This window comes from Cordyceps militaris (genome assembly GCF_000225605.1).
Source record: "Cordyceps militaris CM01 unplaced genomic scaffold CCM_S00004, whole genome shotgun sequence".
Classification (NCBI taxonomy): Eukaryota; Fungi; Ascomycota; class Sordariomycetes; order Hypocreales; family Cordycipitaceae; genus Cordyceps; species Cordyceps militaris.
The window spans coordinates 3,880,404-3,907,616 of NW_006271972.1; the positions used below are offsets into that span (position 1 = coordinate 3,880,404).

The 27,213-nt window shown below is 53.8% G+C and overlaps 6 protein-coding genes across 6 annotated transcripts; 1 reads left to right on the plus strand and 5 right to left on the minus strand.

Annotated features, from left to right (window-relative positions):
* Positions 1 to 190: 190 nt before the first annotated feature.
* Positions 191 to 6,034, minus strand: CCM_06270 (ankyrin repeat protein; the record flags this gene model as incomplete). Its single annotated transcript, XM_006671411.1, has 6 exons — positions 191 to 1,404; positions 1,490 to 1,737; positions 1,793 to 2,566; positions 2,684 to 3,792; positions 3,849 to 5,309; positions 5,363 to 6,034. 6 exons carry the CDS (start codon positions 6,032 to 6,034, stop codon positions 191 to 193), a joined length of 5,478 nt encoding a protein of 1,825 aa, XP_006671474.1.
* Positions 6,035 to 7,591: 1,557 nt separating this feature from the next.
* CCM_06271 (Concanavalin A-like lectin/glucanase) lies at positions 7,592 to 8,578 on the minus strand (the record flags this gene model as incomplete). Its single annotated transcript, XM_006671412.1, has 4 exons — positions 7,592 to 7,883; positions 7,939 to 8,002; positions 8,071 to 8,158; positions 8,249 to 8,578. The coding sequence occupies 4 exons, from the start codon at positions 8,576 to 8,578 to the stop codon at positions 7,592 to 7,594; spliced, it is 774 nt and encodes a 257-aa protein (XP_006671475.1).
* A 2,795-nt stretch (positions 8,579 to 11,373) lies between these two features.
* Positions 11,374 to 12,220, minus strand: CCM_06272 (cutinase precursor, putative; the record flags this gene model as incomplete). The annotated part of the gene is made up of 2 exons (XM_006671413.1): positions 11,374 to 11,689; positions 11,784 to 12,220. 2 exons carry the CDS (start codon positions 12,218 to 12,220, stop codon positions 11,374 to 11,376), a joined length of 753 nt encoding a protein of 250 aa, XP_006671476.1.
* A 2,152-nt stretch (positions 12,221 to 14,372) lies between these two features.
* On the minus strand, positions 14,373 to 15,797 carry CCM_06273 (DUF1275 domain protein; the record flags this gene model as incomplete). Its single annotated transcript, XM_006671414.1, has 3 exons — positions 14,373 to 14,522; positions 14,900 to 15,528; positions 15,590 to 15,797. 3 exons carry the CDS (start codon positions 15,795 to 15,797, stop codon positions 14,373 to 14,375), a joined length of 987 nt encoding a protein of 328 aa, XP_006671477.1.
* Positions 15,798 to 16,969: 1,172 nt separating this feature from the next.
* Positions 16,970 to 22,158, plus strand: CCM_06274 (RecQ family helicase MusN; the record flags this gene model as incomplete). The annotated part of the gene is made up of 2 exons (XM_006671415.1): positions 16,970 to 16,982; positions 17,069 to 22,158. The coding sequence occupies 2 exons, from the start codon at positions 16,970 to 16,972 to the stop codon at positions 22,156 to 22,158; spliced, it is 5,103 nt and encodes a 1,700-aa protein (XP_006671478.1).
* Positions 22,159 to 23,077: 919 nt separating this feature from the next.
* On the minus strand, positions 23,078 to 26,434 carry CCM_06275 (Karyogamy protein, KAR9; the record flags this gene model as incomplete). The annotated part of the gene is made up of 1 exon (XM_006671416.1): positions 23,078 to 26,434. The coding sequence occupies one exon, from the start codon at positions 26,432 to 26,434 to the stop codon at positions 23,078 to 23,080; it is 3,357 nt and encodes a 1,118-aa protein (XP_006671479.1).
* Positions 26,435 to 27,213: the final 779 nt, after the last annotated feature.

Sequence of the window (27,213 nt, forward strand, 5' to 3'; positions counted from 1 at the left end):
ACTCCTGGTTATATAGCAAAATATGTCTGATGAGTTCAAGGGGCGTTTTCAATAATTCGAGTCAAATACTGAATATCAATTCAATGCGTACACTATCAGGCATCGCGGCGTGGCTACATGAGGAAACGGAGATGGGGAAGCAAAGTAAACTTGAAAGAACAGAACATGGAGCGGACTGGGAAAGAGTCTCCTACTCTTCCTCGGTGTGGTGCTGGTCGCACTGCGCACACTTGGCGATGCCCTTCTCCGCCTTTTCATCCACCGCCCGGACGAGCCACCGGCTGGCGCACTGCAGCGACTCGCGCACAAAGTCGGACAGTTTCTTGGCCTCATCCTCCTCCTTGTCCCCGTCCTGCCCCGCGTCGTCGTCGTCGGCGGCGTGGCGGCTGTTGACGCTAAAGTAGCGGGACGTGACGTCGCTCTCGCCGAGGCGGCGCGCGACGTCGTTGGCCTCGTTGAGGCTCACGAGGCGGCGCTTGCCCGCGTGGCGGCGCATGGCACCGGCGCAGAGGTCCCAGACCACGCGGTCAGCGAGATGGTCCGACGCCTGCAGGTCGTTGCGGTCCCAGTCCTTGGGGTTGTCGAGGCCCATGGCGCCGAGGATGCGCGCGAGCTGGTGCGGCGTGTACGCCTCGGCCAGGCCCGACGCCGCGTGCATGGCGTCGGCCTGCTTCTGGAGCAGCTCGTCCTGCGCCACCCTGTCGAGCAGGAACTCGCCCTGGTCGCGCTGCTTGAGCGCCAGGGCGCTGCTGCTGGCGCCGTCGTTGCGGTATGCGCGCCGGTTGCTGTCGCGCGCGGTGCGGAAGACGCGCGCCGCCAGCTGGTCGTTGGCGAGCTCCGCCGGCGTCCGGCCCACGGCGTTTTCGCGGTACAGCAGCTGCGGCCGGAAATCGACGAGGCAGCGGATCACGGCCAGCTGGCCCTGCGAGATGGCACTGTGCAGGCAGGTGTCGCCGGCGCCGTTGAGCATGTCGAGCTCCTCGCCGTTGGAGTACTCGAGGATGAGCCGGAGCATGGCCACCACCTTCTTGGTCGAAGCAGAGTTGTAGTCGCGGCTGCTGTAGCCCAGGATCCACGAGTGCAGCGGGGACGTGCCGTTCTCCTTGAGCGCTTGGCGCTGCTGGAACAGATGCTTGCGCAGATCAGAGTCCAACAGGTTGAGCAGGGTTCGGGCGCGACAGACTGGGCTGTCGGGCTTGATTACTGCATGGATAATGTTCTCGCCCTTGTCGTTTCTTGTAGACTGGTCTGCGCCGGCGGCGATCAAGATTTTGACGAAGCCGATGCGCCCAAGCTGGCAGGCAATCATCAGCGGAGTGCATCCGCCGGCAGCCTTCTTTTCCAGAGAAACGGGAGAGTTCTCGACCAAATACTCTACAAGTTCGTTGGCTTCCGGGCCCGGATCTGCCATGACAGCACAGTGAAGCACAAGCTCGTCTGACAAGGATGGTTAATTCGCGTTTGTGACAGTCGAGGATGCAATACGTACTGTCTGCCCCGAGCCACTTGGAGATTGCTCGGTTGAACCCGCCAGGAGCATCCATGAGATGCTTCAGGCGCGAGTCCTCCTGTGCTTGCTTGGTCTTTGAGAACTCGCTATACAGTCGATGCGGAACGTCGCTGAGGAAAAACTCGACGCATTCGAGCCGGCCGCCTAGCGCAGCGTGTAAGAGCGGCGGTGTCTGAACGCCAGAGGTTCGGATCACCATGTTGCGCCCGGCGGTTGCCCAGTCATTTCTGCAATGGTTGTATTAGTCTCTGTTTCTCCCGCATCTGTGTCATGGTAGCATACCTCTTTTTGCCATAGACAGTCAGGCCCTCGTAGTATCGAGACTTCTGCTTTAGCTCGACACCGCTCTTTTTGACAAGACTGTCCAGTGGCACTCCAGCACCCGTCTTTTTGATGATCTGGCGAAGCGCCTGCGTGTTTCCAGACTTGACAGCCAAGATGAAGTCGGTGTCTTTAAAGGTAAAGGTTGACTTGTTCTCCTCGTCGCCCGCCTTGGGAGGTTCAGAGAAGTGCTGGGCCATGTCCAGCAGCTCCTTCAGGCCAGTCATGTCATCGTTCTTGATAACATGCGCGAAAAGTGTACCGTAGACTTCGCCATCGACAAGCTCGCCGTTATCGAGTGTGAAGACCCGGAAACCGGCCATGAGCCGCTCAGCAGGCTTAGTGTGTGACTTTACCTGCATAGAAACCTCGCCGATGTTGTCGATCGTGTACTTCTTGTCCACCTTTTCCGAAACTACCCGAACATGATTCTCCGAGTCGTCATCATCCGAGTAACAGTCCCTATCATCGCTGTACTCGTCGCCGTCACCATCATCGCCATCCATCTTGTACCGGACTTCGTCTTTCTCCGGCGGAGTCCACTGCGCTTGCATCACGTCGAGGACCGTCTTTGCAGCGCCATAGTGACCTCTCAAAAAGGCAAATGAAAATGGCGTATGGTTGTGGTTATCGCGAATATCAGCCATGAGAGGAGGCTGATCTTGATTGGGGCCCCAAGGCTGAAGCGTGAACGATTTAATCTTGCTGATGTCGCCTTGCCATGCTGCCTCCATTCTGTTGTCAAGTTAGCATTGGCGGGAAGTAGTAAAAGCGTCAAAGGGGGGGAGGGGAAATAAAGAAAATAAAATCAACAAAGAAAATAAGAAAGTCGAGATGAAGTTGCCAACTTACAGCTCAATATATCCTTGTCGGCGGCCGTCTGTCATATTGCGGTCGTTGTGAAACCAAAGGTCAAAATCGTAGACGGCTTCTTTTTCTTTCTCAGCTCCATAGTACTGATTGCTTTTGTGTTCCTTGGCCGTCTCAACGTCGGGATACAACTCAGTGAATGTCTTTGCACCGGCAGCAATCATTGCCCTTTCAATCGTTTTCAACTCGGCAATTGCTGAATCAATGGCCTCCTGTTTCTCTTTGGCACCACCCCTGGCGTCCATCTTCTTGGACTGCTCCTCGTAAGATTTGAGACTTGCCTCAAAGTCCCGCTTCTTGTTCTTGATGTCGTGTGACACGAGTGTATGAAGATACGAACCAGGCGTGAGCTTGGCCAAGTACTCGTCCATGCCAGGCAGCAATTTGGGCTTGTTCAGATACGAGATCTTGTCCTCGGGCTCACTCAATTTCTTGATGATATGCTGAAGCACATCAAGAATTGACTCCCCCTTGTTGTGGGATCTCATGTAAGTATTCTGGAGCAGCTGCTCCGAGGTGGGTGTCAGGCAATTGACACTTGCTCCCCCTTCAATAAGTCGAAGAGCGACATCGGCGCTTGCTGCTCGGACTGCACAGAGCAAAGGCTGCTCAACGTTCCTCTTGAACATTTTTTTGTTATCTTCCAGATTGTTGGAGGAAACATTGACGTCGGTGGCGAAATGGGAAGCCTTCAACCAGGTGTCGAAATCGATCTCAGGCCTCGCGCCGATATCAAGGAGCTTGATGGCCATGACGCTGTCACCATTCTCAATGGCGATCTGAAGCGGCGCCTCCACAGTCATATTCCAAGAATAACCTGCCATTAGGAGATGATTGACTGCGGCCTTGGCGGCAGCCTTGTCATTGGTTAGAAGCAAGTCCACCATTTCAGACTTTCCACTCTTCAGATATTGGTGGAAAGCGGTGCGTCCATTGCCCTCCGCCTGGGAACACATGGCACCAAGTCTCAGAAGTAGCTCCGCCATGGACTTTGCCTTTGCAGGCGGCAGGGACAAGGCGAGTACAAGGGTGAGAATAGCTGCATTTTCGTAGTTCAAGAATTTGACAGGGAGAATGGCATCGGCGCCGTACTAGTTGCATGTTAGAATGTAAAAAAAAAGGACAGGGATGCATGGGCGGCACTCACGTCGCAAAGAAGCTGGACAATATGCTCGTGACCCTCTGCGATAGCCAGATGTAGAGGAGAGCACGGAATGTCCCACCCCAAAACGTCAATCTGGTAGTAATCTGGTTCATCCTCGGACTCCTCTGGAAGACGATCCTCATCGCCCTTTGAAGCATCTTTGACCTTGACAAAGGAACCTGTAATCACAGAGACCACGTCTGCCGTCGTGGTAGCTTCTACGAGCTCCCCGTCCGAGTCTTCATCTTCGCTTTCGGATTCCTCGTCGCTGTCGCGCGATTCCTTGGTGGATTCTTTTGTTTCGTGCGATTCCGACTTTTCAGCTCGTCGTTTTCGGTCATGTTTGTCATTCTCCTCTTCCTCATTGCTGATGCTCTTCTCCATCAAAATCTTGACAATTTCGGCATTTCCGCGGGCGGCAGCGAGGTGAAGAGCCGTCTTTCCATCCACAAGGCGCGCTGTCAAGCGGGCTCCATGATCGACTAGACACTTTACAATTTCGGCAGTAGATGAGCTGACAGCCAGTTGAAGAGGCGATCTGCCTGTGTAGTCTCGCTGATTCGGATCCGCACCTTCCTGAGACAACCAGTTCATGACATCCTCTAGATCGCCGTCGACAATGGACTGGCATAGTCGAGCGGTGTTGCCGACGTAGGCCATATCAGTCCAATCCTGCTCTGTGAGAGGATTGAAAGAGCCAATCTGCTGTCTGCCGGGATCATCAATCATGAACGATACCTTGCCCGAGATGTATATCTCTGCTTCCTTCTCAGCAACTTCGGTTTCCTCTTGCGTGACAGGGACCGGACAGCTGCCGCAGCAATCTTCAATCACATCCTCGACTCGACCAAAAAATGCAGGGTGCCGATGCAAGTAGACCTTGCGATCCTTGGGTTGATTCCACTCTGCATTCAACAGCAAGTCTCTGGTATAGCAAAGCTTTTCAATGCGCTTGGCGTGGAACTTTTCTCCGTACGGCACCGTGAAGGTATGGTAGCTGCTGACATCCTCCTCGGAAAGCCAATCAGCGATTTCATCCTCGTGGTTGCCCTTGATATTACCGAACAAACGAAAGGTTTGACGTTGAATCTGAGGCCTGCCTCTTTCCTGGCGTCTCTTGTTCTGGTACGTCTCTCTCGCTGAGCTGGTAGGTAGCCGCTCAAGAACGAGAAGGCGTGCCAGGCCAAGGGTTCGCTGGAAGCTTCTTTCGAAAATAGTTGGGTCGACTCGCTTGCGGTCCAAATCAGCCCAATACACCTCAAAGCTTCGATGAGAGTATTTGGAAAGACGATTCTCATATGACGGACTCCGGCGGCTTAGATCGACATGATTCACCTGAGTGATGAAGCTTCCGAGCGCACGGGGTGTCACGTACACCTGCTTGCCATCATACGCTCCTCCTGCCGCATCAATGTCGAAACCAGTGAGGATCTCGCTAACGGACTTGTAAACACGCAGAACAATCTTGATCAGGTTAGTAAATACGAGGCTTGTCGAGGGGTTAGATTCTGACGAACCTGAACATGGCGGACGGGGTATTGGCTTGCAATCGTGATGGCGTACTTTGTACGCACCACGGTGACCTCGCTCAGAATAGCATCACGGATGGCTTGCTCAATCGTGTGAATTTTCTCAACAGCCTCATCGTGAGTAAGTCCGTAGAGAAACAAGTCAACGTCCGACGCGGGGCAAAACTTTTCGTGATAGTACTCGCGGAGCTTGCGCTTGTTCACATTGAAGGCCTCGGGAACAGGCAAGAGACAATTGACGACAGAAGAACCAGCAGCGACAACATTGCTCCAGTCAAGTTCTGACAGAGAAGACTCAGAGAAGAGATTGAAGTTTTTTTTGAACGCATCAATGCTGCCGACGGTGGCCGGAGAACCATGCACCCGACGCTGCTCGTCCGGAAGTGCCATGATGTACTTGGACTTTTCCTCGTCGGATTCGGACGCAAGGTCTCGAGCCCGGGTGGTGATGCGGCTGGTATCCTCGGTGAAGAGGGGTAGAACATTGATGTGCGGGTCATTGAGAGCAGGATTCTGGCGATCCTGCGCAAAAACGCCTCGGAGTGCTGCTTCGTACTTGCGATAGGGCTCCATGATGTCAATCATGGATTTGTCTGTGTTGTCGGCGATGTAACGAGCGAGCTGTCCATGAGGAGCAGGCAGCTGTGGGAGGGCTTCCATGGCGGGCGGTATTGATGGTGGTGGACAAGGGAAGAAGGATCAAGGCTGTTGGAGAGGACTGAGAGAGAGAATGGCAATTGACCCGAACAAATTCGAGCTGAGAAGTAGTGACGATGTGGTGAGCTGGATGCGCCAGTCTTATTGAAGCGTCGAGTTCAATTTCAAGTCGTGAGGATAGCGACGGCTTATAAGTAGCCTTGGCTGTCGGCTCCTGAGGCAGATTTCGAGTTGGAGGAAACAAAGGCGCCTGCAATTCCCCATTGTCAAGGCATTCTTAGGCAGGCAAGCTCCACAAGCTGGAGCTGAAGCGACGCCATCGCCGCATGCTGCCTATCAAAGCGCAGCCAAGACGCCACACTGACAAGGCCGTGATGAAGAGTTAAAGGGTTAAAGGTGTGCAGTGGAGCTGTTGCCTACGATCGTGAATAAAGCAGCTGAAGCCTAGTGCCGCGAACCCCATCAGCTGCCAAGGAGAAGCTAGCATGCGGGACAAAGAGAGGCCAGACAGATGAGTTTACACTCTATTATTAAAGAGGTTTCCTAGTAATGAAGAAAGGGAACAAAACAAATACATGACAAGGTCAGAAAGATAGTTAGAAGTAGAGAGATAAAAAAGTTCAGGAATAATAAGAAAATAGGAAGAATGGGAGACAATAGTATTGTTCACTGGCAGTATATTTGCCCGCCTCGTCGTAGAAATGACAACTTGGAATCATAATAGCAAATAAGACCGTAGTGCACCTTTCTTGCTCTTATTAAGTCCGTTGAAGATGCTTGTTGCTATTCCCATGTTTAAGTGCGCTGCAAGACCATAGAGTCTCCGGTATCCGCACAGGAAGCTCAATGTCTCTATACGAAATGATACGAATTAATGAAATAGAAGATGATACAATTTTTTTCCATTTTTTCTTTTTTTCCATTTTTTGCGGCTTCGTCTCTGGTCGTCACCGTAGCGTGCAGTTCTGCACAGGCAGCAGGCAGCAGCTCCAGTGGCGGCCAATTGCCCGCCGCCAGCCGCCAAAACCTCCACAAACAACATCATGCAGCCTCGCTGGCAGCTCGTATCCCCGGCCGTGAATCCTCTCGGTCCAGCAGCCGCTCTTCGCTACCACATTCGCTAGCCTTCGGTAACAAGACGGTTTGGTGCTAGCCACGGCTTGGCCTATACCCCTGACCAGCACTAGGCGGCAGCTCCGCCCCCGATAGGTTCATCCAAGACGGCGGTCTGTAGGCACGATCGCAGGCAACAGCTCCACTGCTCGTCTTGAACTGTCAACTCATCGGTGGCTTTGTTGTACATCCAAGACATCTCTGCCCCGTTCAACTGACTCCAATCTTGGCACCGGTTGCGGAGACTCTTGACTATTTCGTACAACGTACACACACTCGTCTAGCCTCGAATCACGGTATTCAGAAGACAAGTCGAATATGGACCACAATTTTCTCTCTTATTCTTTCAAGTTCTTGAAACTAAACAGCTACCTAGGCAAATCACCTCTAAGCTAACTTTCGCCGCGTTGATAAAGTAGCTACCGGGCAGCAGCGTTGGTGAAGCAACTATCGGGGAGCCGCGTTGGTGAAGGAAGCGGTCCTGCCATCGCTCGACAGGGTGGCAGAGCACTGCGCGCTGGATGTGTTGATGTACCAGAGGTTAGCGCCAGTAGCCGTGGACACTCTTCCGTTCCAGTCCGTGTAAGAGAGCGAGTTGAAGCTGAAGTTGGGGAAGCCGGGCAGCTTGCCGGTAGGAGCCTCGTTGATCCACTCGACGTTTTGGAAGCAGAGAGGGTAGTTGCCAGTGGCCCTCAGGTTCCAAGTGTTCGACTGCCGGTTGGTCAGGTTCTCAATGAGACTGGTGATGAAATGTCAGTCACGGGGAGCCTTTTTGCGAAAGAACGCTGGCTTACACAGTTCCGCTAAGGGAATCGGACCCGGCCGTCACGGTCGTGCGGACATTGTCACCAGGACGGACTTGGTTTCCGGTTTGTTAGTTTCACTCTGTCTTGAGACTCGCTTGTCGCTTGAGTTCGAGCACATACCAACTGGGTAGGTGAAGTGCCACGAGGACGTGTTAGCCGGGGTGTAAAACTCCAGCCAGACGTCGTATACGAAGGCTCTACCGTTCCACTGGGGTTGAACAAGTCAATAATTTGGACTTTGGGCCTGGACAAGAGTCCAAAAAGAAGAAGAGAGAAACACGAAAGAAGAAATACGTACCACCTGGGAGGTGCCGGCTTGGAGCAGAGCGGAACCGCAGCTCGAGGCACGCACGCCATCCATGCCGACCCATTGGTAGAACATGGGGGCCGTCTGGCCGACGTTCGGGCTCGGCAGGGTCACCCGCGGAATGGTCCATTCGGCGGACACCTGGCGCGCGGCGGCGGCGAGGACCGGGCCGCACCAGATGGTGCTGCTGACAGCGGCGCGCTCTTCCAGGGAGCGCTCTTCCAGGGAGCGCCCTTCTATGGCATAGCCAGAATTGGGGCGCGACAGGGCGAGCGAGGCGAGGGAAAGGGCCGCGAGGCCGGAGACGAGCTTGGAAAGCATGGTGGGAAGCTAGCTGGTTGCGAGTTGGTAGTTGAGAGACGAGTGCTTTGTGATGATGATGTTGTCCATGATGGTCGGGGGCAACGGTCGGGCTTTATATCATGGAGGTTGCAGGAGAAGCTCCACGGTACAGTATCGAGTGATGAGCATCCTTGAGAGTTCAATGTCGGCCGCCGAAACCCGCAGACGACGTCGACTGCTCGGCCAAGCCAACTCTCCTGTGTCGAATAAATCTCCATGTACCTGCCATGTTTGGTTAGGCCAGGCAATCTTGACGGAGATTTTCCTGGCTTCTCCAACGGTAGTTCCCCAGAACTCTTGTTTCATGAATCGTCCCTTTGCTTCCTGACAAGTGAGATTAGGTTGACAACGAGCTGTCCCCTCAATTGTGACAGCTGCCAGCCTCATGAGGGGGGGTGGCTTTTTTCGGGGTAAATTGTGATGTAATGGAATTGCATTGGAGCCAGGGCGTTTTTATTTCAGGGCCTCTCTGGCGTCTAGTTATCTATCCATTATCATGACAAACGCACGGCATTCTTTCGCCAATAGTCGTGGCCGGCTACCCTCAGTGGCGCACGTGGCGCGTGGCGCGGTCCAGAACTTAGGCAGGCAAGCTATTGGGCAGCGTAAAAGATAACCAAGGGTCCAGTATCAGGGCTATTACTCTGTATATTCGCGTGGAAATCCAGAGCCGTTGCTTTTCCGGGCGGGCATTCAGCCGCCCGTTGTGCCTGGCCGGCCCGCGGGCTAGCGCTCGGGCTTGTATGGCTGCGAGCGAGTGAGTACGGAAGCCTCAAGTTGCCAATGTCATGATCAATGGTCCATCCATTATCCGTCGCTACATATTGATCAGCGATGGGCCGTGGGTTCTCTCGTCCGTTTTCGGAGCCGCCGGAGAATACGGCGGCATTTTCATCTCGGGATCTTGGGCGTCTTTCTGACAGGCTAGGCTGTCTTTGGCAGGCCGCGACACGATTGTCACTTGAATCCACTGTGGCCCCGTACTATAATGACGTTGAAGTGCATCGCATTAATTAATGTATCCGTAGAATAATCCCCTTTTCAGATGAACTGGGGTTTGGCCCGCCTGGATACCCTGACAGATGATGGGTCAGGCCAAATACTATACTGCTTCTTGTACTCCGTATAGCTTAAATAATTCAAAAAAGACTCGGAATAAAACATGGTGACCAAGATAACCAACCCAGCTTGAATGGACTTGGCGTCAACCTATGTCTTTTCTATTTGTCATGAGCGCTGGGGCGCGGGCGAGGCGACAGCTGAGCGTATCGCCTCATCAACGAGAACTGGATCGTACTTGGCAGACCGCCACATGTACCGAACTACCGAACTACAGACATTTCAAAAGACTACAAGACAATAGAGACAAGAATAAAAGTATCTACTCGACTGATGAAGTGGTCAGTCTATGAGTAGGAGGGAGACCACGGGCACCAAGTAGATGTGCCATGACTTTACTTGCTTAGTTTGTACACTAGCATCTGGGCCAACGAGATAGTCTTTCGACGAGATAGACTTGTCCCGCCTCGGCTGCTAGTCTTTGGTGTAGAAACCCACATCCGGATCCGTGATTTCGGAGTTTATCATCGCATGGGTCAGCGTGTTTGGCAAGCCCACAAAGCAATATATCCAAGAAGCGCTACTCTAGCGTACCGCCGTGCGGGGAAATACAGTAGCCATTTTCTTTTCTTGCTCCTCCGACCTGTCACCACCGCCACCAGAACAAGTTATTATTAAGAGAATGATCGTTCGTCCCTCTCAGACCGGCACCCCAGACTTCAGACTCACCTGCTAGCCCCGAAGAGGGAAATCCTGAGCTTGCTCACCTGCCCAACGCACACTAGCTCCGGCACATTTGGATTTTTTTTTGGCCTCTGGGGTTTTGCGGAGGCGTTGTTATCTCTGCCGACCGCCCATACATATGACGGCGGTTGTCCGTGATACCCTGGAACACGTCCGTGTCTGACGCGGGGTTGGCGCATCCTGGTGCTGAGCTGAGCTGAGAGCATCGCCGTTAGGTAATTACAAGACCTGGGTGCTTGATTGTTAGAAGAGTATGGCTATTACACACCAACAACCTATACCGGCCCACTGGCTTGGTGATGCACAACGCCTTTCCTCAACAGGGCCTGACTGACTTGTCATTTTGTGTCTTTGAACTTTTTGGAGTCGCCTTGAGGGATATGTAATACGTCCAATTGTTTTCGTGGCGGTCCTTTCTCGCTCTCGCGGCACGCGTTCGTCAGGCGTTGCCCACTCGGTCTTGCAAACCATGGAAAAGCTGATGCTTCTGGAATTACTGAAACAGAGCTGCTTTCAAGATTATGCGCGTCCAGGGGTAGCCGTGAAGACAGTTGATTGATGATTTACAGTATGGGATTTCTATGTGCGAAATATATGGGTGCCTCGTTTCTGACGATGTCGAACACATCCGACACAGGACACAGCTAGATGAGCTCGACGCGGGTGTCGCACATCTTTTTTTGCCCTTTTGACTCTTTAATTTCTTTCATATCATTAGTACAAGAAAACGCTAGGAGATTGAAGTAATAGATTGTATATTTTATTTTATTTTAGCTGGAATCGACCACGTCGTGCGAACAAGACAGAAATCGTGCAGAACATGCGCGACAGAGCAGAATGTTGTGACTATGTAGTGTAGTCCCAGTGCACCACGAACAGGAATATGCCAACATAATACCATATAATTTCTCCCTTTATAAATACGCAACTGTATACAGATTGCGCCTTGTACAACCTCAGTAAGTACAGGCTTAAACCTTTGAAGCAACAAAGGCAGCGGAAGACGCCGCGTCGGCGGCATAAGTCAGGTGCTGGGGGAAGATGATGGCCCCTCCGTCGCAAATATTGTCGCCACCATGGCAGACAATACGGACTTTGCTCGCGTCAATGTTGGATACGGGATAGTGAGACATTGGGTCCCCAAAGACGACGACGGCGCTGACATTGGACATGTCGCCGCCAAGCGCGTCGGCCGCGTTATGGACCGCGAGGCCGCCTTGGGAGTAGCCAGAGATGACAATCTTGGTATTCGGGCAGGCAGAGCGAGTATCGCGCACAATTTGAGCCCTGCCATTTGCAACATTAGTAGCCCCAAGCTTGTCCCGCACCGGATGTACGAGGGGGCGGAGGATAGCGACCCCTCGCTGTGTGGCAGACTTACATGGTCAGGCCGGCAGCCTTGTCGGCGTCGAGGTAGCCCGCCACGCTGGCCGGGTAGGCGACGCCCTGGACGTTGACGCTCTTGCCTCCGACGGCCGCCCTGACGGCGGCGAAGAACGCCGGCCCGGTGAGGACGCCCACGTTGCCGGGATCGCAGGTGCCGCGCGCAAAGACGACGGTGACGTCCTTGCAGCCGTCGCTGTTGGCGGTGGACGACAGGCGGAAGACGTCGCCGAGCAGGGTCTCGCCCTTGCCGATGACGGCGCAGGCGTCCTGCACGGCCATTTGCCCAGGGAAGTAGGTGAGGATGTACTGGAGAAACTTGTTGGTGTCGAGGCCACGCTGCGCCAGATCCGCGTATGCGCGGTCCCCCGAGGTCGGCGCGGTCAGGGCCGCGGTGCCAAAGAGGGCAGCAAGGAGCAGGTTGAGAGGTTGCATGCTGGATTAGAAAAGAAGTGAGGGTTGGAAATTTCAGGGTTGCCTCCTGGTATGAATTGCGCCAATGGCTTCTTTTCTTGACTGGTGTACAGATTGTTGCTCTGTTCCCCCTCACTCCTCGAGAGCAGAAACCGCCCTCTTTATAGAGAAGGGAAAAGAGAAAAAACAAAAAACAAAATACAGAATAGTCACTACACATCTCGCATGTTAATGGCGGGGTTGGTTTGTCGCGTGCGCCTGGCCGCTTACACGACGGGGCCAGTTCAGACGACGGCGTTGCCGTCGATGCAAGCGGACTCAAACGGGGCGACTGCCCGACCGGACTTGCCAACTATTCCCAGCCTGGTAGACTGCGCCGAGGCCAGCAGCCTGTTCTTCTCCATGTTTCACGGTTGGCGTCAACATAGACCAAGTCCGGGGGGGGGGGGGAGTGGGTTGCGGCTACGATAGCGGACCGCTACCAGGAGGCTGCCGCAACGGATGATGGTCTGCAGCCCGCAAGCCAGTCGGCAGCTTTGTGGAGGCTCTTCCGAATCGTGAAGCTGAAATCTATTTTTTTTTGACGAGCAGCTGGCCCTCGGCTCCGCTCCCCGTTCCTTTTGCCTCGACCTAGGCATCTGTGTCACGGTGGCGCTTACATGGTGCAACCACAATTGCGTTGCTGCATGTTGCCTCTGTCATTGCGCCCACAGAATGCTGTCTGAAAGTATGCAGAGCGCCTTCCAGTATTTTCATCGTATTTGCCCTTTCAACCGTGTTTTACGGCCTTTTTCCTATCCGAAATCCCGGCACTTGTCGGGCGTTGACGGACAATTAGCCCAGTCAGGAACATGCTCCGCCCCCGCAATTCGGATGCTGTCGATCATATGGGGTAGATGGCCGGTTTGAGTTGCCTAGTGCGGCGTACAACAAGAGAAACTAGTGAAGAAGTAATTGGGGCATTTTCGTCTCGCTCATGAGAATGTAGTCCCCTGGTATTTGGAAACCATCATTGCACAGTAGTCTTTGTGGCACCAGGCTTCTTGACGAGACTGGCCAGTCCAACGACGTTGGAAATCTGCACGTCAAAGCTCTGAGACCAGCTGCACGACATATAAGCTTGCAGATGATACTCGGTCTACCCGTGGCTCTGCGTATCGGCCTTGGCGGTCAAGTAGCACGTCCTTCCCGCTAGGTTGCCTCATGGCGTCCTTGCTTACGGCCTCATCACCTAAAGTTGTGGAACATATTCGGGATCATCCTGGAGATCGACCTAGCTCAATATTGCGGGATGGCGGTCGCTTAGTAGTTCATACAAGCGAAGGGGCTGGCTGGGATCTTCCAGAGATCTCTCTATACTGTTTTTTTGTCTCTGATGCGCCCGTGTCTCAGTTCGCTCTAGCAACGTGGTTATCGTCTGAATGTCTCTGCAAGTCTTCGTTATAGGGCCGAGTTTCGTCCTGAATCTTCCTTCGATGGGCCGCGATACACTCGCCCCCCATGTACGAGTTACTCAGGATAAGTGCGCAAGGATTGAGCCATTGTGGTAGCATGGTCTGTCATGGCTGATCTGCTTCTCGGCCGAGGGAGCCCGAGCGGTGCTCACCGCCGGGGATTATACGGGTGTGGCGCTGATCACGATACTGATAGGATAGATCGGATTCAACAAATGTATGAACTCGAGGAACTCGAGCCACGCCGGCATTGCGCTTCCATGCCGGTCGTCAAATCCATGTCTTTGCACTCCATCCACCCACCCACCCTCGCTCTCTTCTTACTATGATAGCATCAGACTTAGTCGGGGAACGCACGGCACCAAAGAATGTGAGTTCACGGGAAACCGGCAGTGTGATGGGCTACCAACTGCTGTGAAGTGGTGCTTGGTCCTCTCCTCAGCATAGCCCTGGGGCAATCAATCGGGCCAATAAAAAAAGACAAGGCGTGGATTTTTTTCACTATAATTGCTAATACCATTTTTATTTTTTTTTGCCACACACGTAAAAACGTCGCGAAAGAGTTGACAGAGTTCTAGTAAGCTAGCTGCAATGTAGTATAGTAGCGAGCGATCATACCGAGCCGATGCATTAATTCTCGAGGATCCAGCCACTGATAACTCATGCAAGCCTTCTGCAGGGACAAACGCTCAGCTCGAGGTCAACTTCACAACGGGGTGTCAGCCCTGCATAATGTGGCTGGCTAGAAAGTATCTTCGCAAAGGCAAGTTAAGACGGATCCAGCTGAAAATCCTTCGCCCGGAAATAAGGCTTGTAACACGGGCCAGCGCCACAATCGGCGGAATCGGCGGCGTATCGGCGACTTGATACTAAGCACAGTCAAGCATCCTTTTTTTTGAGTCAAGGCAGTTGCAAGCTATAGTGGGCGTTGATTTCGGTGTCTCCGTGTATGATAATTAAAACATGTCGGGCATAGGCATCCACGTTCGTCATGCTTCCAACGAGATGGGCAGTAGACACTGTGGAAAACACGATTCAGGTAAAATTATTACAGAAATGTCTAGTTAATTGAAAAATCTAATATGATGTTATGCAGAATATGAAGGTGATTTTCTCTATGCCGAAAGTGGAATGCGTGAACCGCTATGATGCCAACCCGAAATAAAAGCGGTACGCCAGATCCCAATAAGGATCAGGGTATAAATATCGTGAATGCGTAAAATGTGTATTTTTCCGTGAATTAAACCGCTGAGCTATTTTGCAGCTGTTTCTCGGCGTTGGTGAAAATAAACATGAGTGTGACGACGAGCTTTCCAGCGCCGGAAACCGCAATCGCGGTCGGAGAGCCAACCTCCCTGTAGATGAGAGCACCGATCAGAGAGCCAAGAACGAGGGCGAGGAGAAAAGCAACCCGGCGGGTTCGGGGACGGTTGTTGATGGAAAAGAGCTTTTGGTCGATAATCAAGTCGACCCATGCGGCCGTCGCCATGGCCGTGCTGATTTCCGTCATGGCGAGACTGCGCGACTGCACAACCTGGCTGCCCGAGGCGGCGGCCAGCAGGCCAATGACGGCGAGGGCCGACGAGCCCCGGTCGCGGACGCCAAACTTGTATTGCACGGCGGCGGCGGCAAGTACGAGCGAGGTCTGTATCAGGTTGCAGAGAACGAGCCACCAGCGCTTGCGGGGGCCGACCATGTGGCCGAGCTGTCCCGTCAGCCAGCCGGCGCTGAGGAAGAGGCCGAGGGCCATGCCGATGTTGGGGACGATGAAGAGGTCACCGTTGGCTTGAGGAAAGACAATGGCCAGGCACAGGAGGACGGTATTGCCAGTCTGGTTGGAAGCGAAGCAGTGGTAGTCGGGAAAGGTAGTGGCGTCTAGGCGGCAAGGTAGGTTAGCGGGAGATGTGCTGGATGTTGAATAGCCAACTCAACGTACCTTGAATGCCAGTGCAAAAAGTGAGTATCAGCAGCTGCAATTCGGCGAACATGGTTGGTCGAATATCGCTCGTAAAGTGACCGACGATGCCGCCCTTTGGTGGAGGAGGAAGAGTTGTCTTTAGACTGCCATGGTGGTTTTCGTCATCAGACGAATGACCCGAGGTCGGGTCCGTCCCATATTCCATGACAACTTCGGATTTGGCCATTGTGACGGAATCTTGGTAATATCGATAATTAGGTAGTTTCAGGGATTCGAGCATCCAATCGTTTCCACATACAATCGAGTGTTGGATTAGAGAAGCAAGCGAGTATCACAGGGGAGAAACGTTAGTGAGTGGAAGTGCCAAGGAAGCCAGTACCAAAATCAGAAGAGGCATCGTCCATTTATCATCAGGATTCGATCGAGCCACACAATCCGACAGCCGCCTACGAGAGAATTGAATCACAGTCAGACTCGGATCCACACGGAACCAAGCATCCTGTCGATGCGGCGACGGGGCCTGAACATCGGTGGAGGCGGGATGGGCGCCGCTTTAGTCTAAGGTCGCGCACTAGATGGTCGGGCACAAGCCCGCTCCAGTAAAGCAGCAGCGAATTTTGCAGCCGCATTGAGAGTTACCCGATTCGGCCAACCGCCTTTCTGCCCGGCAGCCGGAGCCGCACAGGCAAACTTGCAGCAACACCGAATTGCGGCGCCGCCAGCCTTGTCCGCCGATGCCGCCGACAGCCGCTCCCCACCCACTCTCGGTGCCTGAGAGCGGCCTCGTTGAACCTTCAGCAACAAGTACGATTTGCGGTGTGCAGTGCTGGAAGACAATTTCTTTTGGCTGTGGAATTACATGTCTAGAAACAAATTAAAACGTGGTCATTGCTTCAAGGCCCATTGGCGTTGATCTTGGTGCAAGCGCCAGAGATCGTCGTGTTGTCGCAGTCTGCCGTTGTGTATGGGTTCAGTAGTGCATCCTGGCTCTGTATTATTATTAGTGCCGTACCTGGCTGACAGTCTTGGCTGCACAACATTCAAGTCTCACAAGTTTTTTTCATATCTTTACTCCCGGTTCCTGCGTCATGTCAAGCCCGCTTCACCGCCGCGCCGCCGCCTTGTGGCCGCCAACGGTACGTACTCTCAGCCAAGTCAAATCGAACGACGCTCGGTGGACGTACCACCTCAACACGAGAAATAAATCGCAATTGCTGAAAAAAAAAAAAAAAAAACCTCGATACCCTCATCTTTTCTAGCAACAATCCATCAACATTCCCCAGTGACCACTTACACTGTTCCCCTGCAAACCCGCCATCACGTGTTTTCGCATCTCGCTGACTAACCGACGCGTCTCAACGCGGACCCCACTAGTCCGGCCAGGCACGATGCTTCACGATGGCGGTACCAAGTACAATAAACAGCCAGCTATTGTCGTGACCAGCTCTTGTCAAATGTCTCTCAGAAGCCGTTCTCACTCCTCGTCTCGATGCTAAGCTGTCGAATTCATGACTCGCAACAACCTTGCCGACCATCTGACTTGGCTGCTCGACAACATTTCCCTAGCAACACCACCGCCTCGCCACTTTCCTACGCCCTCTGGACTGTATCTCGGCATTTCGGACGCGTCGGACTCAATCCTGCCTCCCAGCCCCCGGCCTCAGGCTCTGAGAAGGCAGGACAAGCCACAAGACTCACAAACTTCTCAATCGTTGTCCAGCCTCACGGCAAATGGACTTCGTGAGAGGACCGGGCAAGAACCACCAGCGCACGGCTCGGCCCAGCTGTCCCAGGACAACATGGGCCGCTTGACTTCGACAACAAAGTCCCAAAAGCCCTCTTTACTGTTTCAAAAATCCGCAAATACGACACCGAAATCCTCCGGCTCAACAATTCACGATGTCAGAGCTAGCACAAGCAAGAGAGACCCGCCCTCGAGCTCGCGGACGGACCTTGGAAAATATTCCTCTAGCAAACCGAAACCCGCGTTCCAGCAACCGATTTCGAGCATTGGACTGGAGTTTACGGATATCGATGCCGACGACCTTGAATGCATGGACTTGACAACGGACACACTGCACTCGGCCGAGTCATTGGAGTTTGTTAAAGAGGTCCGACTGCAATCGTCTGTTGGCAAGAGCACAACGTCTTCGCAACCCAAAAGCGGCAAAAAGAGAAAGAGCAGCGATATCAATGGCTTTGAAGCGGACCTTGAGGATCACTTCGCTGATGTATATCAAATGCTTGGCACCGAACGTCCAATGTCGACACCAGCTTGGAAGTCGTCCTCCCGAAAGAACGGCTCAACCAGCATTAAGCGCCACCAAAATCGAGATGCGGAAACAACAATGCACTCTGCCCGAAAACAGAGGCTCCATTCGATCAGTAGTGTTCCGGACGACTTTTCGTCCCCAAGTCGGGCGGTTGCTGCGAAACGGCCCCAATCCGGCCTTTCCCAATGTCGAAATGAAGTATCCGTATCTTCACAGCAGCGAATACAAACACATGATAGCAGACGATTGAGTACTCCAGCAGCGACGCCACCACTCGTTCAATTTCCCGACGGTATGAGTGCACACATTGAGCGAGTGGAACACTTCATTCCCGACTCCGATGACGAGTTTGTAACGCCGCCGTCATTCAAAACCGCAAATATATCCCAGCGGAGCCAGCAAGTACGAGCTTTACAGTCAGAGGCTAGCCAAGTAGTAGCGGACTCACCCCAGCCACGACTTGGGACAACTGCCTCGGCAGATACCTCAACAGACGATATCATCATGCTGCCGCCGCAAAACGATGTGCAATCGAGCCAAGCCCCACGCATATTGTCCTATTTGTCACAAAATCCTACTATTCTGGACAACAAACTCCAGCAGCTCGATGTTCTTATTCAGCAAAACGCACGCGAATTTAAACAGGCGATAGAGGCGCGATGTACAAAGGAGAAACGTGGCGAAATCAAAACAGAGAAGGAACGCTTGTTGCAGCAGAAGAAGTCTCTCGAAGCACTCACCATATCCTTCCGATCATATGTTGAAATATGCCAGCAGCGTGAGGCCATTGCCGCCCACGTTGCTAAGGCATACCTCGAAGAGATGGAGACTGACGAGGACGAGGCAAAGCTCGACGAGATTACGATCGCAGTGGAAGAAAAAGAGAAAGAACTGATGCAAGAGCTAACAATGGCTGGTGTTGAAGAAGCTGATTGTCTCGACCTGGTACCGGTTGGGCAAGGCACTTCTCAATCTGAAAACGTTGTGCTGGGAACTCAGCACGTAGCGGGGGTGACGGTTGACATGTCAGAGCCGAGTTTGGATCCTCAACCTGGCATGGCGCATGCGACACAAGTTGTCCATCAAACTCAGATCGGAGAGACCCCCGGCTCCAGCTTCTTGCATCATTACCCTCATACTGGTATCAACAGCTATGCAGCTGGCTTAGAGGCAGCGCAAAGACTTGACGCGCCATTCCCCAGGGCTCCTGGTAGCCAGGCTTTGCGGCCTGCTCTCAATAATATGCGATCAACAACGCTAGCAGACATTGATCCATTCGAGGACGAGCTCATGTCTGAGTTTGATGACGACATTATGCTCCCACCCCCTCCACGATCTGCCAAGAAATCTTCCAAGAACGCGTCCCGCAGCATCCCCCAGCGTGATCGAGATGAGTTCAGCGACTTCAGTGACGATGCGGATATGCTAGCGTTTGCACAAGACTATGAAAGTCAGCAATCGGGCAAGGAACAGTCCCAAAAGAGCCGCAGAGTCTTTTCTGAAACGTCTGGAAATGCTGCACCAGTCTCTAGGGCTCGTTCTGCATCCCGAAAGCCTGCAGTCGTTGTGCAGCCAGAGCTGACCATCCCGCCGCATCTGATGAAGTTCCCCTGGTCTCCAGAAGTGCAGAGGATGCTCAAGGATAGGTTTCGTATGAAAGGGTTCAGACAAAATCAGCTGGAAGCCATCAACGCAACCTTGTCCGGCCAGGATGCATTTGTTCTGATGCCTACTGGCGGTGGTAAGTCGCTTTGCTACCAGCTTCCTGCGGTGGTTAGGACAGGCAAGACACGCGGTGTCACCATTGTCATCTCTCCGCTACTGAGTCTCATGCAAGATCAGGTGGACCACATGAAGGCACTTGGAATTCAAGCCGTCGCATTCAACGGAGAATGCTCCGCTGAATATAAACGACAAGTCATGAATGCCTTTGGAGAACGCAGCCCAGAACATTTTATTGAGCTACTGTACATCACGCCCGAGATGATCAGCAAGAACATGGCTTTCAATGCCGCGCTTCAAAAATTGTATCAGAACGGCAAGTTTGCCAGGCTGGTAATTGACGAGGCGCACTGCGTGAGCCAATGGGGCCATGATTTCCGCCCCGACTATAAAGCTCTGGGTCAAGCGCGCAAGAAATTCCCCAACGTCCCTGTCATGGCATTGACAGCCACAGCCACGCAAAACGTCATCGTCGATATCAGGCACAACCTTGGCATGCACACCTGTAAAGTCTTTTCACAAAGCTTTAACAGACCAAATCTATTCTACGAAGTCCGACCGAAGGGCACAGCCGCCAGCTCCATTGAAACCATCGCTGACCTAATTCACTCTCATTATGCTGGTCTGACTGGCATCGTCTATGCTCTATCTCGCAAGGGGACGGAAAATGTCGCCAAGAAACTCGGAGAGGCAGGTATCTCTGCCTATCACTACCATGCTGGCATGACACCCCCCGAGAAAGTCAGTGTGCAGAAGAAATGGCAAAAAGGTGATGTTAAGGTGGTTGTTGCGACTATTGCTTTCGGAATGGGCATTGACAAGCCGGATGTGCGATTTGTCATTCACCACGGACTGCCGAAGAGCTTGGAAGGGTATTATCAGGAGACTGGCCGTGCAGGCCGAGATGGCAAGCCATCCGATTGCATTCTTCTCTATGGAAAAAGAGACATAACAGTTCTCAAGAAGATGATCACGGATGGTGAAGGCAACCAACAGCAAAAGGACAGGCAAATGGAGATGCTCAACAGAGTCGCCTCATTCTGCGACAACCAATGGGACTGTCGCCGAACAGAAGTCCTGCGTTACTTTGGAGAAGATTTCTCGGCGGCACAATGCCAGAAGAATTGTGACAATTGTCAATCGGGAAAGGTGTTTGAACAACGAGACTTTTCAGATTGCGCCAGATCGGCCATCAGAGTCATTCAGCTTCACGAGAAGCGCACCAAATTGACTGGGTCTCAGTGCGCGGACTATCTACTCGGCAAAAAGAAGAAGCCGCATGATCCAGAATTCTCTGGCGAGTGCTTTGGCGACTGTCGGGGGCTTATGAAGCACCAGATCATCAACGTCATCGACAAGCTCTTGGCGGAGAAGGCTTTCTGCGAAGACAACGTAGTTAGCAAATATGGCATGGCTATCCAATATTTGGCCACAGGGCCTAGGGCTTACCAGTTTCTCAATCGTCAGCAACAGCTGATGATACCGGTGCAGGTCAGTGAACTCGAAGCTGCTGCTGGAAAAAAGAAACCCTCCACCAAGAAGACCAAGAGTAAAGGCCAGGAAACGCTCAACTTGCAATCAACCTATGTGTCTTCGCCGGTGGGCAAGCGCCGCACGCGCCCTCGAGTGCTTGATAGCGATGACGAGGACTACCCAGCAACTTCGCACGGATATGCCGATGATGGGTTCGTCATTTCGGACGAGGAAGAGGGACATGATGAGGACGAGGACGACACTTTTGCCGACTTACCCAGCCACCGACCAGCCAAACCCAGCACCAGCAAGCAAAAACAAAAGCAACCCGCCACAAAAGCAACCCCAGTGAAGCCATTTGGTCCTCCGATCCACTCCAATAAGTGCATGGAAGATTTACCCGAAATACACCAGGACATTGTCATGGCTTTTGTGCAACAAGCACGGAGACTTGAAGAGCATATACGCAACAAGAAGGAGCTTCGACGGCCACTTTTCAATGAGAAGCAATTTCAGGAAATGGCCATCAATTGGACTACTACTATTGACCGCATGGGCCGCATTCCTGGCATCGATGGCGACAAGGTTCGAGAGCACGGCCCGAAGCTGCTCCCGATTTTGCGCAAGCATCAGGAAATGTATGAGGAAATGATGGGCGGGACTGACCAGAATGACGAGGATATCGTAGACCTCATTAGCTCCGACATTGAGTTCGATGCAGAACCTAGTGCCGGCGAGACCTCACACTTTTTTGCACCACCGCAGCGGCCACGACCCGAAGTTTCCGCGTTTCATTCCCGCCTCGAGCAAGCAAATCAAACTGGCAGCCCTGAATTGCAAACCCAAGCTCGACCATCCCGGCCGTGGGTGCGAGGAGAAGGCGGTGGTGGCCGAGGCGGCGGTGGCGGGGGGCGCAAGGCCTCCTATAATAAGCGCAATAAAGGACAGGGCGGCGTGAGGAAGCGCAATACCAGCGGAGGTAACCAATCCCGCAAAGCAAGCGGCGATTCTGGTTTTGCCGGAGGGGGAGGAGCAGGCCCTTCCCGGCTGTCTGGGGTCAAGAGAGACGGTAAGATCATCAAGAAACCCGGCGGAGGAATCGGTCTAATGCCGGTGTGATGTGAGAGCCCGACGTGAGCGAACCTGTATATATAGATGCTGGGTGTGGAAGAGGAATAAGAGAATTCCTCATGATGCATGATATTTTGGCGTTTTTCTAATCTCTTTGCTTTGGCGGCTTGTCTGTCGGACTCTACACCATTGGCTCGAAGCCATTCTTATATACTCACACCATTAGCATACTTGCATCTACAAGAGTAGAAGAAAGATATAATAACAAAATCACTTTTTTGACAGGTCAACGCAACAGGACATGTAGACAACGTGACGAGTGAGCTGTTTATATGTCAATATGAAAACTTTTGTATTGTACAATTTAAAAAAAAAAAACACCAACGCCCGTTATACAGAAGCTATGCTGCTCATGATAGCACAACAGAAGGTGTTTTTTGCTAATGTGAAAAAAGACAAAGACAATGAATACAGTAGCAAGGACAAGGGAGGAGCAAAAAGAGACCCTATGCAGACATTGTTTTCTGAAGATGGCAAATGAAAATAGAAGAGACAAATGACAAAAAGAGGTATAATTAGATTAAGGGAATGACGGCCCAAAAAAAAAGGCCAGATAAAAAGCGAATTTTCCCCTAAAAACTCCGCCGCTAGGATATCATTGCCAGTGTGAGAGCGTTGTGTGTGTGCGTGCGCGCGTGTGCATCTATAGTGGTAAAAAAAAACACAAAGAGTGTTACCAACCCTTTTTTTCTCGCAACAGATAAAAAACCGACCCTGCTTGCTATCAATTATGCTAGGCATTCAGAAAAGAAAGACACAAATAGGCGGCAAACATAGATAGGCGAGGGGGGTCAGAATACAGGTGGTATATTCCCACGTGTGTAGTCCACCCGCGTGCCTCTCCTTTTGCCAGACGTAAGTACAGTTCCAAGCTGCACATTCTTTCCCATCTTTTCCCCTCGTTTGTTTAGAACCGCCAACGAGGCTTCCCGTCTCTGTCGACCGCATCCCTTCGGCGAGACATGGGGCTGGACCGGCCAGGCATCCGAGGCAAGAGACCCTCCCTGTGAGACGCCAGCGAGCTCGCGGCGCGGCTCTGATCCTCTTCGGCGGCGCAACCGGGCCGGGCCGGTTGTAGGGACGTGCGACGGCTGCCCGTCGTGTTCGCCGACGAGTTCTTGGCCATCGTCTGCTGGGCGTAGGGACCTGGCGAGGCGAGGCGGTCCCGCACGCCCATCCGGGAGTGGCTGGCCCGCGAGGGCGTCCGCTCCACTTGGGGCGATTCCGAGGCGGCACGGTGAAAGATGTTGCGCATAGTGGGTAGTCTCGAGCCGGTGCTGGCAGGCGAGGCCGTCGAGGAGACGCGCCTGTTGGGTGTCGCGAGCGTGTTTGGGTTACCATGGCGAAAGCCGGCCTCGAGGTCGCCTGTTCTTGTGGACGTGTTCCAGCGTGGGCGATGGTCCATGTTCGAGCTGGGCCGGGGGATCGTGCTGCCCTGCACGGGAGTGCCTGCAGAGGAGCTCGGGATGGTGGACAGTCGGGCGGCCTGTCGCCTGGAAAAGGCAGAGGCGGGCTCTGGGAGTGACGAGTACCTGCGATTGGAGGGGGCGAGAGTATTGGGGGAGCGAGTCTTGGGCTGGCTAACCACTGGAGTGTGAGGATCGAAGCCAAGGCTTGTCATAATGACCGACGAGGGCGGAGAGCTTCCCGGCGTTTCATGACCACTGCCAACCGTTGATCGATCGTTAGACAAGAGGCTGGAGACGGAGTCGCGAAGCTGCTTGCTCCTGTTGTCGGCCAAAATCACCTCGACGATGCCGCCCGTCTCCTTCATAATTTGCTTGAGATGTGACCATCGAGTCTGCAAGTCGTGATGAAGACGCAAGATTTCGCCATTGACTGTCAAGCGGTCCTTGACACCGCGGTCGATAATGGAGAGAACACGCTCAATGGCGGGGCCATAGTGCACCTTTTTGGCTTCGTAGCTCTCTATCTTCTTGGTCATGGCCGGAGGATTTGTAAGATGTAGTCTAGCGTCGACGCCCTCACGAAGCTTAAGGAGAGACCGCTCGACAGATTGCTGCATCTTTTGCGCTTGGCGACCAGCGCCGCGGAAGACAATGACCCATCTGTCCTCACCAAGCTCTTTGCGGAGGGACTCTGCGTCCTTTTCCAGCTTGCGGTAGCTGTTATCGAGGCCGCTTCGTCTCATGGTGAGTTCGTCGCAGGCGGTAGGGAAAATGGTTTCGGCTCTCGTTTCGAAGACAGACAGGCGCATGGGAAGGAAGTCGAGGGAGGCGCGTAGAGGTTGCATGCGCGCGAACAGAGCGAGCAGGCTAGAGTCATCTTGTGATAAACCGGGGCCAGCAGCATTGACAGTGCTAGGGGAGCTGGGACTGAGAGGAGTAGTAGCCATGGGCACACGCCCTGGAGATTTCACGTTCGATATTGCGACTGGTCCATCCTCAACAATGGTTTCAAGGTCCCCGATATCGATATTGTCGCCGCTAGCACTGGCGACGATGGTTTTGTGTCGGCGTTCCTCCATCTCAAAGACGAGGCGGCTCAACTCATCCATTTCACTCTGAATATCTCCAAGCACATTGTTCCAGAGCTCCTCCCACTCCATGGCAATCTCGACTTGGCCGCGGACGCTGTGTAGGGTTAACTTGATTTTGGACCACTCGTCAAGGATAATTTCCATCTGAGATACCGCTTGATGCGTGTCTTGCTTGGGAACTTGGGCTGAATCATCGCGTTGCTGAAGTTCCTCAATCGCCGAGACATATGCATTGATAAGCTCCTCAAAGCGCACAATGGCGGTCTCTACGTCACTGAGACCTTCACGGCCGCCAGCGGCCGCCCACTCGACATCATCTTCGCTGTCCAGGCCTCCAATGACCTCTTGGGCCTTGGATATCCAGCTCCGAATCTGGTCGGCGGCGTTGATGAGAGCCCTGGTAGCTGCGGCAGCCGTGGGAATAGCCGAAACCTGGCTTGAGAGCGAATGGGCATCAGGGAGCTTCAGGGATGTGAGCTGGGCCAGCTGATTGGCAAACGAGGCTCGTGAGAGAGTGTAGATGGAGCCGGGGCGGTTACGGCCAGGCGTAAAGTAGGAGCCGAGGCCGGGAACGTAGTCAGATTGAGCAGAGGCAGGCGGCGGCGGAGGCGTGCTGGGCGGCGGTGGTGTATCTTTTGGGGGAGGAGGCGGAGGAGTTGTGGGTAGGGCGGCGGACAGGGCAGGTGAATGTCGTTCTAGGTGCTCGCGGCGAGTCTCGAGGGTGACCTTTGTGCCATTGCCGTTAGTGTGATCGGGCAGGCGGTATTTTTGGGTGTCCATTTCGAGAGGGTCTGGAGGCTCAAGTTCGGGTAGGCGCGGGGACTGGTCGGGAATGGCAGAAGCAGGGCGCAGGTTGGGCTGGCTGACGGACGCCTTGAGGGTAGAGAAGGCGCCGGCGCCTCTCCAGGGGCGACCTCTCCTGGAAATGACTGAGCTAATGGAGCCGGCGATGTGTTTCTCGTCGAGCTGGCGTAGCTGGTGCTCGTCAAGACGGCCGACGAGATCGGTGGGGGGTGGGGCGGTGGGAGACGTCTTTTTGGAGGCGCCAAAGCCCAAGGCCTTGAGACGGGCGGCCAGGCCGGGGGCAGGTTTGCGATAGGAGGCGGCTGTAGAGACGGTGGAGGGTGTAGCGGAAGGTGGCCTGATCAGAGGGCTCGGTGTGCGCGAGATGGTGGCGGTGATGTTATCAGAAGTAGTGGGCGCGGCGGCAGGAGCGGCAGCAGGCTGGTGGACGAGAGCGCTGGCGGCACTGTTACGCCTAACAGGAGCAGTATTGGGGCCAGAGGGACGGGAAATAGTGGCGGCTGGTGGGATTGGAGTTGGGGTCGGAGTTGGCGTGTTGTCGTCGAGGCCGTCGTCGCGGGTTCGGCTGCTAGAGCGGCTCCAGGCGGTCGACGTGGCTGGCTGGGTTGGGCTGCTAGTGGTGGAGACGGAGTACGCTCTGGCGAGGGTCGACGCGGATGTGGAGTCGTCTGCGATGGAGATGGACGAGCTGGACCAGCTAGTCGAGAGCGAGGGCGGACAGGGCAGCGCGGGCAGATGGCCGGTGTAGATGTCGGCAAAGCCAAGCGCGCTGGGGCTCAGATCGTGGGCGTCAATGTCATAGTGGCCGCGCAGGTCAATGTGCGAGTGAGGTCGCTGGATGCGAATGTGAGGATGAGGATGAGGGGGCGACTGGCCTGAGGGAAGCGGTTTGGGAACCGTGTGCACCCGTGGAGGGAGCGTGAGCTGGGGCGTCGCGGTGGTGGGCGGCCCAACAACCATACTGTCGGGGGCGGTCATGGGGGGTTCGTCCACTGCCAATGTGGTGGCGGTCCAAATTTGCATGTAATTTCGGGCCCTGTTGTGTCGCAGCGAAATGAGGTGGAGCAGGACCGTAGCGTACTGGTAGTTAATAGGGTCTCTTTTCTGTCGCCCCGAGTATTGCGAGTGTTGTGAAGAGGGTGAATAGGTCCAAGTTGATCGGGCGTTTGATCCTGAACCGCGAGCTTCACCTTGTCCGCGGACAATCGAACCAACGGCTTCTCTTGGGCACCTTTGGAAGGTTGTGCTCAGGTATCATGCAATGCAGGCCGGCGGCCCGCGAGGTGACCTGTTGCTGCACTGTACGCTGCTGCAGACAGCTATTGTGGATGCAGGCACCGGGTGCTGGCCTCGACAGGGAGCGTCTACTAAGCTAGGTACCTGATTCGGAACCTGCTTAGCAGCCGACCTGGGTAGCTGATGCAAGTACCTTGGTAGCGCTGCTGGTGTACAAAGGTCGGTGGGTCTACCCGCGCAAGCTACCCCTGTTGGCGGTGTTTGCTGCGAGCTTCCCGTGGCCTGAGGGTCGTCCTCTCGCCTGAGCTGTCCCTTTTGGCTCGCACACTCGCACAGCTGGCCACCCGCGACATGCACAATCCTGCACGTCGATGGAGTCGGTCAACCTCTGGCTGCCTGATGCGCCGTTTGGTAGGCAGGTAGGTAGCCAGCCAGTCGTGCTCTTTTCCGCTTGGGTGTTCTTCTTTGTCGCCGTCTTCGCTCGCTCGTCACGTATATGCCCT